Source organism: Leishmania braziliensis, chromosome 21 (assembly GCF_000002845.2).
Source record: "Leishmania braziliensis MHOM/BR/75/M2904 complete genome, chromosome 21".
Taxonomy (NCBI): domain Eukaryota; phylum Euglenozoa; class Kinetoplastea; order Trypanosomatida; family Trypanosomatidae; genus Leishmania; species Leishmania braziliensis.
Genome location: NC_009313.2, coordinates 389,411 through 408,473, shown reverse-complemented (window position 1 = coordinate 408,473; position 19,063 = coordinate 389,411). Strand labels below are relative to the sequence as shown.

Sequence of the window (19,063 nt, the reverse complement as noted above, 5' to 3'; positions counted from 1 at the left end):
GAGGTACAGGGGAAGGGAAACGGGGGAGGTACAGGGCACGCTTGGTCAGGTCGTTGCCACTGGAGGCGCTCCTCGGTTGCCGGGTCATGGAGGTGGATGCGGCGGCGGCTCTATCTTGTTTCTTTGTTTGCGTCACTTTCCTAAATATCCCTCCCATGATACGTGTGTGGCTTACAGGAGTGGGGGAGGGGAGAGGGGGCTTGTAGAGGCGGCAGCCTCCTCCTCCGTCCTCCATGTCTCTCTCGCTCAAGTCAGTCTCTCTCCCGCTGTGAGTGCGCCTGGACTCATTCCTTCAACTTTCGTCTCACACTGTAGAATCGTGAATCACCCATCGTTGCCATTCTCTCATGCACTCTCCCTCCCCGCCCACTTATCGCCCGCCCACAACCGCCTCTCCCTTCTCTTCTTTTTGTTTCCCTCTGCTACTCCGGACTCCATCGAGCGAACGCGTGGGGCGGTGCAGCTGAAACACAAGTGGGAGGCACATGAGCACACACACGTACGTAGACAGAGGGCAGCGAGCACGGCTAAACAAACAAGTGAGAATAGCACAGCTGAGAAGCAACGCAAAGGGTGAGCAGCGCCCACCCACACTGAGCTGGAGTACCGTATCATCGAGCCCATGCTTATCTTGGCGAGAGGGCCGAGGCATGTGCTACATCGCATCAAAGACACGCGTGTAGAGAGGGTGCACGCACACGCCTAGGCACGCCTGTAAAAACTGGGCGTGGGAGAAGGAGGGAGACAAGCGAGCGAAGAGAGAAAAGGGAACGGGAAGGCAGGAAAAAAAAAAAACACAATGAAGGCAACACGACAACATAAATGCGCTCAAATGGTGGAGACCACGCGCCCGGAACTTGTCGAAGAGTGCGAGGGGAGTAGCGGAGCGGGGGGGAGAGAAAAACGCGTGGTTGACGAAGATAGAGTAGGAAAAGCGCTGTATACACACACACACGAAGGGAAAAAAAGGAAAATGAGCTCGCACGAGCACGACTCACACCAACTCGCGCACGCACAGGGATAGATATCCCTGTGCGTGTGTGTGTGTGTGTGAGTTGGTGTGTTGGTGGGAGTCTGTATGCCTACTCTCCCTGCCTCACCTCCGCCCTCTCGCCATTTCCTTCTCGTTAGACGCCCACAAATCAGAACATTCAAATCAGATGGCCAAGAAGAAATGGGGAAACCAAAATTGTCATGACACAGACGCACTGTAGGCATCCACACTCGTCAGTCGCCTTCTGTTCAATCCCTCTCCCTCACTCACTCGCTGACTCCTCCTTCCCATTCATGCCGGGGGAGGGAGACGAGGGAGGCAGGCACTGGCGCCGCGAACCTTCATCCATTGTACAGGGGCCTACTAGTACCGCAACGAGAGAGACAGAACGAGAAGAATGAGCGAGGAGGGGAGAGGTAAAAGGGGGACCAAATGATGGAGATGATCGACTCGCTATGCCTCTACTCCCTCGGCAACTCTGCCTGGGAAGAAGTTAGGGACTGGACTGAGCTGGTGTAGGCCACTACCACCTTTGGTAACGGCGACGCACTCCCTTGCCTCTCGGACTTGTCCTCATTTGTGTTTATCCTCAACCGTTTCGCCGTTGAAGAAGAAATGTGGTGGACCGAGCAAAGGCTCTCTGCCTCTACCGACCTCGCTGGGGAGCACGCCTCGGGCTCCGAAGAGGCTTCCAGCGCAGACGCCGAGACCGACGCTGCTGTGGAGAGACGGAATGACGCAGCCTCTGACGCCAGAGGCGTGGTTGCCATGCTGTGTGCTGAGACGGTTTCAGCGACAGCCGCACAGAAAACCGATGCTGGCAGCGGTTTCCTAGTTGTGGACTCCACCACCACGACCGTCACCTCCGGCTCGGGGATAACAGGAGGACTCGGCACCGCGGCCATCGGTGCTCTAAACGGGCCGATGAACCGGGACGGCTCCGTCGAGAGCTCCGGGTCGTTGTCCGTAATAGAGCTGGCGAGCTGCCGAGCGGACCCGCACGACGGGTTCAACAGACTGCCGCCAGCACCGGTCGCAGAGGTGCTAGCGCACGAGGAGAAGAGCCCCTGCCACGGCCCGATGCCTACCGGCGGTGCACCAGCGTCAGACGAGGAGGGAGCGGGAGGTGCTGCTGTGGTAAGCGGCGGTGGAGGCAACGTACCGCCTGTCAAGAAAGGCCTGTACGGCGCCGCGCTGTTTCGCTGCGCAGAAGTCACAGGGGCATCGCCGCCAGCATCGAGAGAAGGTGACGGCTGACCAGTAGTAAGGTACGTACCAGCCCCAGCTGCAGTGGAAGGCTGCGGTACACCACTGTGCCATGGCTGCGGTGCCACCTTGGCGCCAAAGCTGGTGCTGTCCATAGCGCGGCGCTGCTGCTGCTGCTGCTGCTGCTGCTGCTCGAGAAGGTTAGTGATGCGCCGCAGCTCACTACGGATTGCCTGGGTCTCTCCATTGGGCAGCGGCGCCGCCTGTGGGCAGGCGTTGGCCGACAGGTAGTTGTAAAGTGCCGGTGATGGTTGCGGCAGAGGGCGAAGCCCGCCGCCCAGGTTGAAGTTCACGAGGTAGGGCAAAGTAGACGCTGACACCGGAGGGGAAAGGACGGACGGTGCCGACAGTGGCATCATGTGGTTCGCTGGCGGCAGCGACGGGAGGATGGTCGGGGCTGCGCTGGCAGAGGTTGGCGGCGGTGAAATCGTCGGCTTCGGAGTCTCCTTCCCCGTCCCTGGGGCTGCAACGTCGGCCTGGGCTCTCCCTCTATTGCGCCGAGCTGCAGCCTCCTCCTCTCTCCGCTGCTGCGTCTCACGCTGCTGTTGCTCCAACATTGCCTGCGCTGCGCGTGGTCCCATCATTTTCAACTCCTTCTCGCGCTTCTCGCGATCTAACTCGGCTTGCTCCCGCCGCGCTACCTCCTCCCGCTCTCGCTGCAGTCGCTGCTCGGTCAGGCGGTCCTCTTGAATCTCCCGCTCCCGCTCTGCTTGCTTGCGCTGCTGCTGCTCTAGCATCTGTCGTGCATTCTCCTGTTGCAGCTCAATGGCGCGCATGCGTGCCGCCCTCTTCTCGCGCTGGCGTTGCTCAACATCAGAGAGGCCGTCGTTCCCGATAATAAAGCCGCCACCGACACCGCCACCTCCCAAGGTGGCTCTGCTTGTGCTCGGACGCGGGCTGCGCGTGGGGAAGAGATTACCACCGCCGTTGCTGGCAGCGTCCGGGTTGAGGGGCGGCAGCACCGTCGGACTTGTCTTGGGTCGCCTTGCACCGTTGTCACCTGGTGATAAGTACATTGGGGCCGCGGCAGCCCTCGGTGTGCCGGCGTCGTGGGAGAGGTCGCCCATCTGTGGTGGCACTGGATGTTGAGGCAACGGACTGAAGGACAGGGGTGGCACTTCAGCGCTAGAAGTCGGGCCACTGTGGAACGTGAGGGGCGGCTTTGGCCGGTACACGGCAGGCAAGGGAGCGGGCAGGTCCCTGACTGGCGCGATGGCTGGAATTACGGGGGCAAAGGCACTGATGATGGGCTGCACCTGCGGCATGAATGAGTACGGATAGCCACCTGCGCCACCACCACTGTAGGGAGAAGCATAGTTGGCTGCAGCGTACTTCTTGGCAGGTGGAGTACCGTCGATGTAACCTCCAGGGGCACCGTATAAGGCTGGGGCCTCGTTGGAGGGCCCAGCATCAGGTACGCCAGAAATGGGATTCAACCGGGCACCCCGACCACCTCTGCCGCCGCCGCCGTAGTTGGCGTCGTCGTCTACCGCGAACGGGGGTTGACTTGACCCAGCAACACCTCGAGCGCCTGCCACCCCGACTCCGCCGCCTGCCGCTTGTACTCGGCGCGGATCGAGGTTGCCTTGGGGGCGTCTATGGATCTCCTCCTGATGGCTAAAGGGGTCACCACTAAGGCGGTAGATGTACTCTTCGTGCCCGATTTTGCCGGCAACCTGCTGCTTGCGTCTGCGGGCCTCGCGGAGCATGAGAGACAAGGCCAGAGAAGGGGGGAAGGTGCGAGAGCGTGAGTGGGTGTGAATGAGTGGGTGGGCGATGGATGGCACGGCGGAGGTCCTTCCGTGCACGTGAAGAGGTCAAAGTGCAGGGAAATGCGAAAACACAAGAACGCAAATATGGTGAGTCCACACGTGTAACGGACATCGCAGGAAGAGGGGCGAGTGGGGGGTCCCGCGTACAAGCACACAGGACAGCAAGCGAAACAGAAAGGCGTAAGCCACCACCACAGCAGCAGCAGGAGCAATACAGGCGCAAAAACCTCAGCAGCACAGTTCAGGGGGAGCGAAATGAAAGGAAGAAAAGAGGAATAGACAGGGAGACCCAGGTATGTACGTATGCGTGGGCGTACACGTACGTCGATACATACGGCTATCAATATAGGCAGCAAGGTCTGTACGCGGTCACACATGCGCGCCAGGAAAGCGGGGGAAAGGCAGAAGGATGAAAGGCAATAAGTAAACTGGTGGCGAGGGGAGAGAGAGAGGGGGGGGAGAAAACTCTATCACTGAAAAAAAAAAAACGGTGTACACGTATAGTGGGAAGGGGTGGGGTAGGCAGGAGGCGCGGCGGGGGGGCGTTGGGAGAGCCCAATCACAGTGGTACGCACTCACAGACAGATAAGTAGACCAACAGACACACACGCACACACACACACACACGGCGCTCTGGCGCTGTTGGAGTAGTTCTAGTAGTAGCAGGGGCTGTTACAGCTGCGGCTGCGCCTGTGTCGACACACTGTACACGCGAAGTTGCGTTTGTTTGTTGTCGGGTGGTGTGAATACGGCGGCGAAGACACCGGCGATGGAAGGCCAGAGATGAAGGGAGAGTGAGCGAGAAAATGATAGCTCGTATACATTGAGCGCCGCTTCCAAGGTCAAAGACCGCAGGGATGTGTGCCTCGCACATACGAGGCGGAAAGGGGAGAAAAAGCACTCGCGCACGTGCAAACGAGTTCCCGTCCTGTCGTCAAAACGTCGGAAGAGGCTGGCCCCTCAGTGCGAGCCGCTTACACGCAGGGACAGGCACACTCTCTCCCGGACCGGCATGCCCTATTTGGCATCTCTCCATGACATGGTAAAGTCCATGTGTCCACGTAGATGGCTCCCGCGACTCCCTCGGCGCTTCTGCTGCCACTGCGTTTCTCGTTAGCTCATTTTTTTCTTGTTGGCTTCATTGTAGGGTTGACGCGTTCTGCCCTGAGCACGCGTCAACCCTACACGCAGAAAAAGAGCTGAACAACGTAGAAAGAAAGAGAAGTGGAAGAGAAGATGAAGAACTGGGGCGCATCGTCCCGTTGACGTACATCGAGTATGACTGATGGTGTAGTGCGGTGTGTGTGTGTGGGTTGCGACATAGGAGAGGAGGATGAGCTGCTCCGTCTCTCCTTCTCCGCACACACTGGGGCTATCTTGCTTACTCCTATCACATTCCTCTTTGCCGATGAGGCTTTCGCCCGCTTCTCTCAAAGCCCATATCGCATGAAAAGAGCGTCAAGACGTGAAGAGCAAACTCTGGACGGCTGTGGAGGTGATGGTACTAGCGGCGGTGGTAGGAGGAAAGAAGTAACAAGGAGAAAGGAGAAAGCAAATGACTTGGGGCAACTCTTTAAGTGAGGGACGCTCACACACGCCCTACCCACCCACCCCACACGCACACAGTGCCTTTCGTATCCCTCCACTACTGCAAGTTCGCTGGAATTACCAGCTGCTGCTCTAACTGTGCGCGCTTCTGCACACCCTCCCGCTTCAGCTTTGTGAGGGCATCGTGGTGCTCCTTGTTCGCGATCAGCACCTGCTCCTCGGCATGCTGCTCGAACTCACTACATTGACGCCGAAGGTCTGCCTCCTCCTGACCCAGCAGCTCAACGCGCTGCTTCAGTGCGGTCATGTCCTCCTCCACTTTCGCCACGTCTTTCTCGCCCTTTAGCGCGAGACGGAAGGCGTGGCCGACACGACTCTCAAAGAGGCGCCGATGGGACGCCTGGGCTGCCACCCGCTCCGAGTGCACGTGCAGTAGCAGCAGGCCACGCTCCCAGCACTCCGCCGTCACCTGGCGTAGCACCTCCAGCATGCACTCGGCGATGAGGAGCGAGCGGATGGGGCTGGTGCCGGTGCGGCGCGCCTGGTGAACCTTCAGTTGGGCGTGCAGGCGCTCCTGAGTCTCCGCTGCGTCGATACGGGAGGAGGGAAACGGGCTGGCGTGCTGCACCCAGACCACCCCCGTCGACGCATCCACCCACCTCCGCGGAGTGATGAAGCTGTCAATGATGACCCTCACGTTCGGGTCGACGACACGCTCCTCAGCGCCTCGACCGAGGCTCCGGCGCAACTTCAGCGACCGCTTCGGGTCGCCAGGCGCGTAGGGGATGTCGTAGCGAATAAGCGTCCGGCTGGGGTCAGCTGGGCCGTTCACGTCGATGTACACCGCAGCATCCTCCTCGCTAGAGCGCCGTGGTAGCAGCTGCAGAATCGCCTCCTGCAGATCGTCTACACTAGCGCTACTCGATGCGCTCTTGTCGCACGTGCTTCGATTATCGCTGCGGTGGCCGCTACCCTTCATTATCCCTGCGGCCTTCGACGACGATCGGGGCGCAGGCGGCGCGGTGCAGGCAGAGGGCATCGGCTGACCTCCGCGGCAGTGAATGGCACAATCGGAGTCGTGGTAGATATATATATATATATGTGTGTGTGTGTGCGTGTGTGGATGTTTGAGGAAAGAGGAGGTGGGGACAGGGAGAGGCTACTCCCTCTGCGCTGTGGCTCTGCGCACGTATTTCGTGTGTGTGGGGGGGACGCGTGGAGAGACGAGCAACAGAAGACGTGCGGGTAGAGAGTAGCGGTATGAACCGAGAAGGGCAGCCAAAGAAGAAGGGTGGCAAGAGAGACAGACATTATCATCAGTGACGGTGTGCTCGTGATCGGGGTCGACGTACACCCACACACACACACACAAACATGCGACCTTCTCACACGCACGGGTACAGACACGCGTGAAGCGGAGCCGGGGAATAGGCAGAAGAGATGCGCAGCTCAGCTTTCGGAGAAGATGTATCACTACTCCTGCCCCCACCCACCACCCACTCCCTGGGTGCGCTCCCGGCACCCATCACTCGGCGATGCTCCTCATACGATGGCACTGTGGCCCTCTCGCCTTTGGAGTCGCCTGTTTATTCCGGTCTGGGTAAATGTTGAAGTAAACCAGGGCGGCCTGAAGAGAGGGAGCGACAGCGACGACGATGCACAGTGCTCTCCAAATCCGTCGCCTCCCTCCCTCTCCCTGCTCTCGGTAGACTAGTAGTAGATGAGATCCCTCATGCTGCGCGGCATATTCTTCGGCGGCGCCGCCGTGTCCAGGTACGCGTAGTCGTCCACAAGCATGCGCACCGTCTCCATTGTATGAGTGAAGTAGGCATCGGAGAGATACTGCTCGTAGTGGTGCACATGGGAGCGGACCGAGTAGAGACGCTCGTACTTGGATAGCATCGACCCGACCTTGGCGCGGATGACGCAGTTGTTGGCAAGGAGCAGCATCGAGTCTCTGTGGCCCAGTGGACTGACCCCACACAGCGCCGTCTTGAAGCCGTCCTCGTTCCAGTACGGCATCACCATCTCTTCACGCAGCCGCCCGATACCACGGGTGAGGTCACCGACGGTTGTCTGCGGGCCGCGTGCGATGAGCGCTGCCGCCAGAGTCTTGCCGGCTTCTCGCGTCATGGAGCTTCCTTGGCCGTGTCGGGCGTCCACAAACTGGTGCGCCGGCTCCAGGCACGCGGCGATCATCGCATCCACCGAGCGGGGCCCGACGACAGCGTGCTTGCTCGAGACACTCAGTGGCGCGATGGCGGCGGTGAGGAAGTGCAGCCGTGGGTACGGAACTAGGTTTGTTGTGATCTCGTTGATATCCATGTTCAGCGGCCCAGGGAAGCGCATCGCACACGTTAGGTTGCTCAGAAGCTGGGCCACAAGCCCGTTCATCGAGTCGTAGGGCAGCCCCTTTGTGTCCGTCGGCTTCGCCGCCGAGAAGGAGTGCGGCTGCGGCACACCACTTGCCATCACGCCACGCCCGTTTCGTCCGTTGCTGAGGGCGCGGTCTGACATGCGCGCCAGGGCGTCGTTGTCGAGCGGTAGCACGCAGTCCGCGTGCTCGATCAGCTCCTTTAACGAGAAACAGCTGTTGTACGGCGCCGTTACGACATCGTCCACCTCGGACGGCATGACAACTGGGCAAATGCGAAACACGTGCGGGAACTCGTCCTCCAGCATGCCCAGCACGCGCGTGCCAAGCCCAGAACCGGTGCCGCCGCTCAGTGAGTGCATGACGAAGAAAGACTGAATACAGTTGCACTGCTCCACCTGATTCCGCACCGCCTCCGAGATGGCGTCAATGTAGCGGTCGCCGTACTCCATGTGCCCCACAGCCCAGTTGTTTCCGGCGCCGCTGACGTCGGAGACGAAGAAGTTGTCGTCGAAGATGTCCCTCAGCGGCCCACGCAGCATTGCATGCAGGACGCCCTGCTCCATGTCCACCGCCACACACCTCGCTTTGAGCCGGCCAGGGCGGCTCATGCCTTCGAGGAAGACAGCGTCACGGGCCTCAGGAAAATGAGGGTGGGCCTTGTGCTCCTGCAGCATGACATCAAACCAGCGCTGACCAAGCTGATTGCCGCACTGGCCGACCTGCACCGTCACGATTTCGCGGGGCATGACGAGGGCCTCGACTGAAGCAGTACTAAGAAGTAAACCAAAGAAAACGAAGGAGGAGAGCAGCAGCACTGGGCACGCACTCACACAGTGTGAGAGAGAGAGAGAGACGCAGAGGGGCCTCCGGTCAGCAAGAACCACAACGGCGGTGGCACCAACAAACAGCACCAGCCAGAGAAGCCACAACGCCTGTTAGCAAGCAAAATGGCAACGCACAAGGAGTCGTGCAAAACCCGAAGAAGAAGAGAAGCGCCAACGTGCGTTTGCGCGTGCCTGCCTGCATCCGTGTGGGGGGTGGGTCTATGGGGAGTGGTGGCGCGATGACCCACGTGCATCAGGCAGCGCAGGTGGCTCGGGTGTCTATCTACTCTTAAGCGGTAATAGTTGATGCTTGGCGCTGGAGTACCGTTGTGCGTGTGCGCCCCCTCCCCTATTGGCTACTGCACGATGGGGGGAGCAGAGGAGAGGGGTAGGGACGAAGATGCGCACAAGTTCCAGGCGTATGTATGTAAGTGCGCGTGGCGTGAGGCCGATGTGTCCGTGAAAAGAACGGGAGTGGGGCCGCTGGGAGATGAAAGGGAGATGGGGCGCACCTCGCCAGCGTCTGCAAGACACCACGGCTGAGAACAAGAGGGAGGCGAGGAGGCACAGAGGTGGTCATTGCAGCCTCCGTACGCCTCCCTCAGCCCGCTCGCTCCGCGCCAGTGCACGTCCTTTTCCTTGTCCATCTACGACCCCCTCCCCTCTCCACCGTTGGATTTGGCATCGCTTGTCAGCCACGAGCAAAAACACGTAGAGGGCGGCGCTCCGGTCCCTGCGGGTGTGAAGGGATGTACAGGCATAAAAGTTTGTATCCTGACAACGCCCGAGCTGTCAGCCTGGGGTCGACTGGAAGTCACCAGGGCGAGGCGCACATACGCGCGCGCATGCGCTGCGCCCTTGTGGCTTGGCCGAGTGGGTGGAGTGAAGCGGAAGAAGAGGCAGGGAAAAAGACACGCATCCATCGATGCAGACTGATGGGGTGAAGGAGCGCACCCGGTCTACATCAGCAAACAGCCGAGAGAAAGAGGTAATCCACACGGAAAACACGACAAGGCACTCCGCTGCCAAGCGTCACCTCCCCCTAGAGCAAGTCATGGCGCGACAAGGCACTCCGCTGCCGCTGCACCGCCCACAACGCCCGTTGCACTCGCCCCTCGCGCTCCGCCAAGGACGACTCCGCCGCTGCAAATCGCTTCAAAAGTCGGTGGCAGTCGGCTGAGGCGCGAGACGTCGCTGCGGCTTCGGCTGTCACGTTGCCGCTGCGGCTTCCATGGAAACCGCTCGTCAATTGTTTCCCTGCGGTTGCAGCAGCAGCAGCAGCACCTCCGGCAGCGCGTTGGTCACCCACACGAGTCCCCCGTGATGATGCACGCGCAGCGGTGGCGAGAGCTATCTGCTTTGCCAGTAGCGACACCTGCTGATGCTTCTCCCTCAGCTGCCGCTGCTGGTCTTGAAGGCGCCCAAGGGCGGTTGCCAACGTAGACTCCTCTTCTTTCAGCGTGTCCAGCAGCTGCTGCTGAGCAGAGCCACACGACAGTGTAGGTGACGTCGAGTAGGCGGTGAGGCGACTCGTACTTTGACCAGCCCGCGATATCAGGGGCGCCGGCACCTCGTGTCTGTTATCATGCACACGTTGCTTCACAGTGGCATGTAGAGGTGAAGAACTACGGAGCCCGCGTGTGCTGCGTGCATCCGTAGTGCAGTCCGACAGTGGGCTGTAGCCGCGATCGGTAAAAGTCATAGCGTTGCGTGCACTGCGCTCGCGATGGGGAAAGGTAATGTCGCTATGAATGCTGGCGCCGCGCTCTCCCCGACCCCCCGCTGCTGCCCCCACCTCAGCATCTTCGCGGGAGATTGGCGACGTGGCGCTGTCAACACGGCGCTGCGCTTGTAATGCCGTCGTCACATCCGTCGCCGCATGAAACACTGCGACCGGCAGAGACGAGTCTGCAGCCGTCGCCGGTGGAGTGGAGCTCGGCTCCATCAATTTCAGTGCGGCTTTGGCGCCTGATGGAGAAGAGGAGCGCGGTACCTTGCTGGTAGAATATGCCACAGCAGAGCACGGGGACGTATCATAGTGGTGATAGGCACTCTCCGGTGACTGAAAGTGCGAGCGGGGCTCACATCCACCGTTCACTGTAGAGAAGTCGGCTGCGCAACGGTCCACCGAGCCGCTGACACGCTGCAAAGCCGAGGCAGTGTCTGTCATGCCAGCGTGCAGAGCAGCAGGCACAAAGGCGCGTGAAGAGGATGAGACAGTTTCAAGCTGCTCCATGCAATCACCCCACTGACCTGATCGGATGAGGGGGCTGACAGGGACAGCAGCCGCACCCCTTGCTGAGCCCCCTTCCTGGAGATAAGGCATTTGCACACTGTACTGCCCAGTTTCTGCTGGCGTCTTGGGTGATGATGCCGCAGTGAAGGGCGGCTGCGTGTCTCCCGCGAGTGGCGCACTGGAGTGGCACTTGACGTTGATGCCGCGATGCCCCGCAGCGAGGGCCACATTTCGACTCTGTAGGAGCCGCTTCGCATTCTGCAGTGCCTGCTCGGCGCGAAGTGTGCTGACCGAGGCGGATGACCCTAGCCCCGCCCCTGCAACAGAGCCGGTGCCGCTGCCGCCAGAGATGTCTGTATAGCAGCGTGAGGAGACAGATTGCTTGGGAAAGCCCGTTGCTGCCTTGCCCATTGGTTTTCTTTGGTCCCTGCTCGACAGGACCTCTGCGTTGTAGGGATGCCAACAGAGTTTCTGAGCCTGACGCGATGGCGATGAATACGTTGTCGACTGCGCCGCTGCCGTGAGCTCTGCCGGCGCTTCCACCGCTGTGCCTGCCGAAGAATGCGGCAGTGGTGGTGGTGGTGGTGGTGGGCTGAGCTGAGAGGCTTCTCTCTGCTGCTGCTGCCCCGTCGGTGCGGATGACTGCGCGTCACGGGCAGCGTGACCTCGACGCAGTACTTCAAAGATTGACGCACGCTGCCGAAGAATACCTAGTGACCGCGTTGAAGAGGCGACGCCGGTAGTGCTGGAGGGTGCCGCAGAGCTCGAGCAAAGTCGACGACTGTCAAGTCTTTCAGTGATGCCGGTAGGAGCCAACGAGACACTTGGTGAAAAGTGGGCAGCAGTGTTACCTTCGAAGCACCAAAGGCTGGGCAAGCGCTCATGCTCCGTGGAAGACGACGAGCAGCTGCCATCATGCGACACCTGGAGCGATGAGCGAGGTACCTCACTCGTCGTTCGGCAAAACGTGCTCGGGCGACGCTGAGGATGCGTGGGGGCATCCCACGGAGTGTGGTAGCCCAACTCGCGGTCTACCAGGTACAGCATCGCTCGTTCCTCGACTGCTACGCCACCTGCGGCTGTGCTGCTACCTCTGGAATAGCCCTGGCTCGCAGCTGCCTGCCCGACGTTTGGCAAGCTGCCGTCATCATCCTCTGTGTCGCCGGCGTCACTTGAGAGGCCGTATATCAATGCATCGCGCAGGCTGGGGCACCGCTTTACAGCTGCCTCCGGCTCTCTTACCCCTGATGTTGCTGACATGGGCGACAGCCGTGACAGCTCTGCCAGCCACAGCCGCTTCTTCAGTTGCACTGTGAGCTGCTCGAGTCGCGTTGCCTTAGCCTCCGCTACTGCCAAGGAGCGCTGCAGTTCTTCCTCCTTCGAAGGCAGAGAGGCAGGCACAGCGGGCGCCGTCTGCCGCTGCTGGGTGGTCAAGAGACGAGAAGGGAGTGTCGCGGAGCTGCTGCTAGTCTTGATGGAAGCCGAGACGCTTGCCGTTTCATTCGACCTCGAAAATGACTCGGTTTGGGCCTGCTGGGAAGCACGTACGGCGTATCGCTGCCTCCCTGCTGCCACTGTGGCTCTCGTACCTTCGGTAGAGACATCCACACTGCTGTGATTCGACTCGTTTGCCGTGCGAGGGTGATGACTTCGACTACTCGTGCGGCTGCTTCCCCTGCTACTGTGATTGCAGCTGCCCGCTGCCGAGACCGCTTCGGCCACCTCCTCAAGCGCGTGCTTGACGTATTTACGCATCTTGTGTAGACTGTGACGCTGCTCTGCGCGCAGTGCCTTGAGCTCTTCATGCATGGTTAACACCACGCGCTCCTCAAGCAAACGGCCCGGCTCCCCAGAGCCAGCGGGGTTGCCCGGCGCCGCGCTGCTTGCAGAGAACGCCGGTGAGCTGTGCCGCGGAGGTGCAGGTACTTGAGGACGCTGCTGAGACTCACCGAGCTCCCTCTCGAGGCTGTCCAGTAGCAAGGGTGTGGGACTAAAGGTGTGGTCCCACTCTTGCACATGGTGCTCTTGATGACCCTGCTGCTGCTGCTGCTGCTGCTGCTGCTGCTGCTCGGAGTGTTGTGTCTGCTGTGGCGGCTTCGGCGACAGCTCCGGCCGTGCAGAGCTCACCGACGCATGAAAGGTGGCAGCAGGGGCAGGAGGTAGCGAGACGTCAGTGCCACTGTCGCGCGCTGTGTAGAAATTCGGATCCACTGGGGGCGAGGCGAAGTACTTACTTGCTGTAATGTCACCGCCCTCGGGCTCCTTTGATAGTGAGTGACTTGGGGCAGACGCCGGTACCGTTGTGTTATGGGCCAGCTGGGCACCTCCAGCCGCGTCGGTGGTGGCCAGCACCAGAGCGGCAGAAGAAGACCGCGATGCCGCCTTGTGAGGCAGTCGCGGCCACAGTGATGTCGGAATCGAGGCCGCGCGGCCTACACTGAGGCAGCCCTCTTCATCTAAGCCGCCACATTCGCCGCATGTGGTGCCACGTCCCGCGTCACTGTCCATCGAGAGCGATCGTGGTGAGAGGAAGTGCAGCGATGCACTCCCCTTGTGGGACACAGATGCACACGCTGCTGCCACAGCGCTTACCGTGTGCGTCGCTGAAGTGCACGGCGGCTGAGGGGACGGCGATGGAGGGGACTGTGATGCCGCGCGACCCTCCGAGCTCTCCATCACATCGGCGAGCACCACCGTGGTGGCAGTGGCGGGAGAATCGCCGTGATGGTGCGCCCGCTGCTCACAAGGTGGTGGCACGTACACAGCTGTCGCGTCCTGTACGTCGGCCGTCGCCTCCGCAAAAGTCTGACGCTCGCTGTCAGCGGATGCGGCCCCTTCAACAACGCCGCGGAAGCGGCTATCGGCTAACTGAGAAGCGTTAGACAGTCGCGCACCCTCACAGACCGTAGCATCGACTGAGGCTGAGGCCAGCTCACGCAGCAGCGATCGAGCCCCATCTTGAGAGAGACAGTGCCTCCTCGACCATGACCGATGCTCGGCGTGGGTGCTCAAGCGGCTCACTACATTGCCATCACGATCGTGCGTCGCGGATCCATCAACGGCGAGGCGCAGGGTGACAACAGGCGACACAGCAGCCTGGACGCCATTGTCCTCCTCTGCGCTCCCCGGCCCCTCCCCCTGAGAGGCAGCAGACGGTGTTGGAACAAGACAATGTTGCCCCCTGTCAGCGCTCGCCTCCCTCGACTGCGCAGCAGGCACGACGCCGGCAACTGCTGTCGCAGCACCACGTTGAACTGTCAGCGGCGATAATGAGACGGCGTCGGCAGTGGACGGAGACGCGTATAGTGAAGCACGGCCCTCCTCCTGAGCCGCTGGGTGATGGGGCGAAGGCGACGGCGTCAGGCGGCGCCGACTGCGCCGCTGTCTTCGCAGTTGCGAATGTGGCTCATTCGGCTCTATATGGTGTGGCGGAGTGGATGACGGGCTCGCTGAAGCCGTCGCAGCGGTCGGGGGTGGTGTGAGCGGCGACAGGGTATTCATCCAGGAGCCTTGCACAGCGTCTTCAGCACCGTTAACGGATCTGCTGTCATTGCACTGCCCGGGCTTTACACATACTTTCAGAGTTCGAGCTTTGGGGCTCAATGGACTGCAGAGCCCGCACGCTGAGCTTGACACAGTGCTACTGGTATGAGGTGCCGGTGAAGATGGTGATCTGCCGCTGAGCTCGGTCGAGAGATACGTGCCGACACGCTTTGCGCTCGTGCAGCTGCTAGTCAGCCCTCCTGTGTTAACAGAAGATCGGGCTTGCAGCCCACCAAGTCGCTGCGTATCGATACCTGGCGAGTAGACCACATTCCTTCCGGTCTGCGGTAGACGCTGGGAAGTGCTGAAGGCGCCCTCGTCGTCCATCCCGGCAGCCGCGCGCGGCTTGGGTGAGGGCACCGTACCGCGCGCGGCTGCAGGGCGACACAACGCCCGTAGCGCAGCCTGTAACAGCTGCGCGATGTGGCGTGTCGTCTGCGCCACCTCTACAAGCTCACAGGTGTAGGCCTCAAATTCGCGCCGCTGAGCTTGGGCCTGCGTGTCGGCATCACATGATACGGCGACCGGTGCACCACCGGTGCCTGCAGGGCTCACTGTTAGCCATCCTCTAGTAGATCGTGCCGCTGGACCAACATCACCACAGCGGCACCACTGCTCCAGTTGAGCATCGAAGGCACGCACGGCCTCGGCGTGTAGCTGCAGGAAGCTGAGAAGCTCATCACGGGCACGCAGCGCCTGATCGTAACGCTGACGCAGCGTCGGCGGTCGCTGGTGCTGGTTGGGTCCGTTTTGAGATACTCCGCTGGCCGTCGTCGCACCACCCACGGCACTGCGAGTGACTGCGGCGCTCGCACTGACGGGAATAGTGTCGGATTCCTCCTCTTCCTGCACGCCGCCATCGCAAATCTGAGAGCGCTTCCAGGCCCAATACATCTCGAAGGTGCCAAAGAGCTCCGCGAGTGACGGCAGGCATCGAGTGGCGGAAAACTCAGCCGACTCGCGCTGGAGAACATGCAGACGGTGTACGAGGGACGTAATAGAGGCCATCAACGACGGCGATGATGACGACGTCGGAGTTGGTTGGAAACCTGCCTCGGCACCGGTACTCGTCGGCCTTTGCTGATGTAATCTGCTGCTGTTACTACCGCGGCAGCCGGGAAAAACATTTTCAACGCTATCGACGACGAGTCTCGCGGCGCCTGCCTGCTTCGGGGAACCAGATGTGCTCTCCGCTCCGAAGATCGGCTCCGCGTGCATGAATGCGATGCGCAGCACAGCCCTCAGGGACTGAGCAACACTCACCTGCTCCCCTTGCAGCTCCAGCAGCTGGTTCACGTATGCTTGGCAAACTTGATACGGATCTACACCACGGTGGGATGTTCGATGCATGGCAACGGGGTTACGCACAAAGGGTGCAGCAGCCACAGGCATGCTTGAAGACACTGATGCAGCCAGCGCCGGCGCCGGGGTCGTCAACCCTGCATCCACCATCATCCACCGTGGAGCGAGGTCGACAGGAGACATGGGCGGCAAGCCCGCATTGGTGCGCACATGCTCACTCATGCAGAGTGAAAATCGAGCCAAGGAAAGGGGTATTTCGAAAAGAAAAACGAAAACAACTGGAGAGGGACAACTGAGCAAGTTGATGTGCGCACTGTGTCAGTCTATGCGTCACGCTGATTGCGTGTCGCCATGCGTGGGCCTGTGTGCACACACGCGTTTGAAGGGGAGGTGGGGCGGAGGAGGGTGTGCGGTGCAGTCTCCCCTTGTCGTCTATGGAGTACGCCAACGAAAAGCCCCAAGCTGAGTGGGCGAGAGAACGCGTAAATTGCCTCTCCCAAAAAAAAAAGTCTACAACGAAAGAACGAGCAAGCGAACACGCAACGAGAGAGAGAAGGGGGGAGGGGAGGGGAGGGAGACGCTCTGGAATAAGGGAGACTGCTGAGAAGAAGCGATTCGGCCTCGTTCACTTTTGTATCCGTGTACGTTCGAAAAGGGGTGGGCTGTCCACTCGCGTGACGCTTCAATGAGCACCGGGTCACCCAGGGGAAGCTTAAAAAAATAATACGCACGCGGGTATGCCTATACGTCGGTGCATGCATGCGTGAGTGTGTGTGTGTGTGTGTGTGTGTGTGTGGGTGTGTGTGTGTGCGTGTGTATAAGCGAAAGCACGGCAAATGAGAGCGCTCCCACCACCACATGTGAATAGAAACCGCAGCAGCCGCAGCAGCGCGAAGGATGAGAGAGAAGAAAAGCGATTCAGCATTGGGAGGAGTTGAGCAAGCGTACAAATGAAGGAGCAGCAGGCGTGCGAGAGGGACGGTCGGAATCGGTCTTGACTAGGGCCCCCCACCTCGGTTTGCTTAGGATTGAAATAATAAGCCCCCCCTTTCCTCCACAGATGCACAGAGAAAGAGAGAGTGTGTGTGTGTGCACGCAGGCACGAGCGCTGCACGCGCGCGTCCTGTGTTGGTTTGCCCTCTCTCTCGTTCGCGTGTTCGTCTACGCTTTCGCATGCTCTTCAAGCAACAACGCATAATAATGCAGCTCCGTCCCGCACCTCGCTGAGCCCATTCCGCCAAAACGTGGGCACACCAACACACACACACACAACAGAGACGCCAAGATGTGAACCACACACAAGCAGAGAGTGCGAGGGGCAACAGAAAGATGGCAATAAGCGCATGGACGAACAAACCTAAAACATCGAGTAGGGGGAGGGAAGAAGAGGAAACGGGCCGACCACTGCAGCCTTTCCTGGCGCTCTCCGTCTCGCTCTCGCTCTCTCACGCACCTTCGGCAGCCATCTTCGCCTTCAGCTCCCGTATCTCCATTATCAGCTTCTCCGCCCGGATCGCGTCACGCTCGTGGGCGTACCAGTAGTTGTACTCCTGATCTAGGCTGCCTGCCTGGATTGACTCCACCGACAGCACCGCACTGAGGCGGTGCGGTGCGTTGTCGTCTTGGATACTTTCTAGGTTCACCAGCGCCTGCCGACGGTGCATCCGCTCCATCTCAGCGTAGTACTTGACAGCTCTGCGGCGCAGCTCCACGTGCGAACCATCGCTCTGGCGCTCAAAGTACTCGGAGATATGGTAGCGAAACGGGAAGATGGCGGCGAGGGCGATACACGCAATCATCGGCGCGTAGGCGGTTGGGCTTGACGCCATGAAGCCGAGCGGCGAGAACCACGGGCGTTGCACATAACGAACCATTGTTATGTCATGTAGGGTACCAAAGGAAAGCGGGGCGCTGGAGTTTGTATGGATGCCGATGAGTTGGTGAGGAAGCAGAAAGGGGGTTACACGGTGTGGTCAAGGTCTGGAGCGTCGGAGGAGCGCCACAGGCACACAACTGTATCACACCTGTGGCTGACGATGGTATGTGTGGCTATGGTTAGCGGACAAAAGTGCCTCACTACAGACAACAAGTGCCTGCTGGTTGGCGACTACTGCAGTGGGACAACTGCTGCGATTGCCGTCGAGCGGATGTCGCTCGCAGTACGGGAGGTATATGAGGAAAAGCGCGAAAGAGGTAGATAGCTGAGGGACAACACATCCAGAAAGGAGGAAACAGTGATACGAGGACAGCTCTAGTGAAGCCGCCCCCGCCCCTCTCTCCCTCCCTCCCTCCCTCCCCCTGCCGGTGCTGAGCACACCGCTTGTGAAGCTGCTGCGCGTCTTCACGTGCACGCGTTTGCCGCCCACACAAGAGGATGGGCAAGTCAAGAAGAAAAGCCACCGCATTCCTAAGGGGGGAGACTGTGGTAGGGTGGGGAGCGCCGCACGGCTAAGGAAATCGGGGGGTGCAGTGGCTGCCACGCCACCCGGCTTACACCGGGATCGGTGATGGGCGCAGAGGACGCTGGGAAAGGAAAAGAGAGGTGCTCTTTAGCCTCACTACCATCCTCCCTCCCCACACACACACACACTTCCTCTGTACGCCCGTGGCCTGCGATGCCTAGTTTGGTGGTTGGTGGTTCCGCTTAAAAAAGAGATGCGTAGGGCAAGAGAGACCTCTGGAGACGCGCCCCGCACACACACGCACCTATGCGCCCTCGCGCTTCACTTGAGAAGAAGAGGAAATCTAATAAGCAACCTGAGCGACAACGTACACATCAGCACAGAGAGAGAGGGGGGGGAGGGAGCGGGGGATTTGAGGAGGAAGAAAAGAGCGCCTTTTTCGCATGGCAGCATTACATTCTACATCAGTTGGAGATAAAACAGAAACCAAGGAAGCCCCCCCGTGGCCGTGGGTTTTTTGGGGTGGGGGTCCCTCCAAGGCCCCCCTCAAAACGGGAATCTCCTAAATTCCCCCCTCCCTTCTTTCCCTCCTTTGGGGCGGAGGGGCCAATACTTAAAGTCGGGTTCCCCCCCCCCCCCCCCGGGAAGCTTTCCCCTAAAAAAAATTTTTCTACCCCTGTTTCCTTTACGGGGGAGGGGGCCTTTTATAAACCCACTTTGGGGGTAGCGGGCCACCGTTCTCGAACCTTTTTTGTGGGGGGTTTCGGGACCGGAAAATCCCCCCTTTCGGTATTTTCAT

At 60.1% G+C, this 19,063-nt stretch overlaps 5 protein-coding genes across 5 annotated transcripts; all 5 read right to left on the bottom strand.

Annotated features, from left to right (window-relative positions):
- Window positions 1-1,455: 1,455 nt before the first annotated feature.
- On the bottom strand, window positions 1,456-3,969 carry LBRM_21_1260 (conserved hypothetical protein; the record flags this gene model as incomplete). Its single annotated transcript, XM_001564781.2, has 1 exon — window positions 1,456-3,969. The coding sequence occupies one exon, from the start codon at window positions 3,967-3,969 to the stop codon at window positions 1,456-1,458; it is 2,514 nt and encodes an 837-aa protein (XP_001564831.2).
- Window positions 3,970-5,677: 1,708 nt separating this feature from the next.
- Window positions 5,678-6,619, bottom strand: LBRM_21_1250 (putative dynein arm light chain; the record flags this gene model as incomplete). The annotated part of the gene is made up of 1 exon (XM_001564780.1): window positions 5,678-6,619. One exon carries the CDS (start codon window positions 6,617-6,619, stop codon window positions 5,678-5,680), a length of 942 nt encoding a protein of 313 aa, XP_001564830.1.
- Window positions 6,620-7,290: 671 nt separating this feature from the next.
- Window positions 7,291-8,703, bottom strand: LBRM_21_1240 (putative epsilon tubulin; the record flags this gene model as incomplete). Its single annotated transcript, XM_001564779.1, has 1 exon — window positions 7,291-8,703. One exon carries the CDS (start codon window positions 8,701-8,703, stop codon window positions 7,291-7,293), a length of 1,413 nt encoding a protein of 470 aa, XP_001564829.1.
- A 1,120-nt stretch (window positions 8,704-9,823) lies between these two features.
- On the bottom strand, window positions 9,824-16,084 carry LBRM_21_1230 (hypothetical protein, unknown function; the record flags this gene model as incomplete). Its single annotated transcript, XM_001564778.2, has 1 exon — window positions 9,824-16,084. One exon carries the CDS (start codon window positions 16,082-16,084, stop codon window positions 9,824-9,826), a length of 6,261 nt encoding a protein of 2,086 aa, XP_001564828.2.
- A 1,223-nt stretch (window positions 16,085-17,307) lies between these two features.
- Window positions 17,308-17,736, bottom strand: LBRM_21_1220 (conserved hypothetical protein; the record flags this gene model as incomplete). Its single annotated transcript, XM_001564777.1, has 1 exon — window positions 17,308-17,736. The coding sequence occupies one exon, from the start codon at window positions 17,734-17,736 to the stop codon at window positions 17,308-17,310; it is 429 nt and encodes a 142-aa protein (XP_001564827.1).
- Between the last annotated feature and the right edge of the window lie 1,327 nt (window positions 17,737-19,063).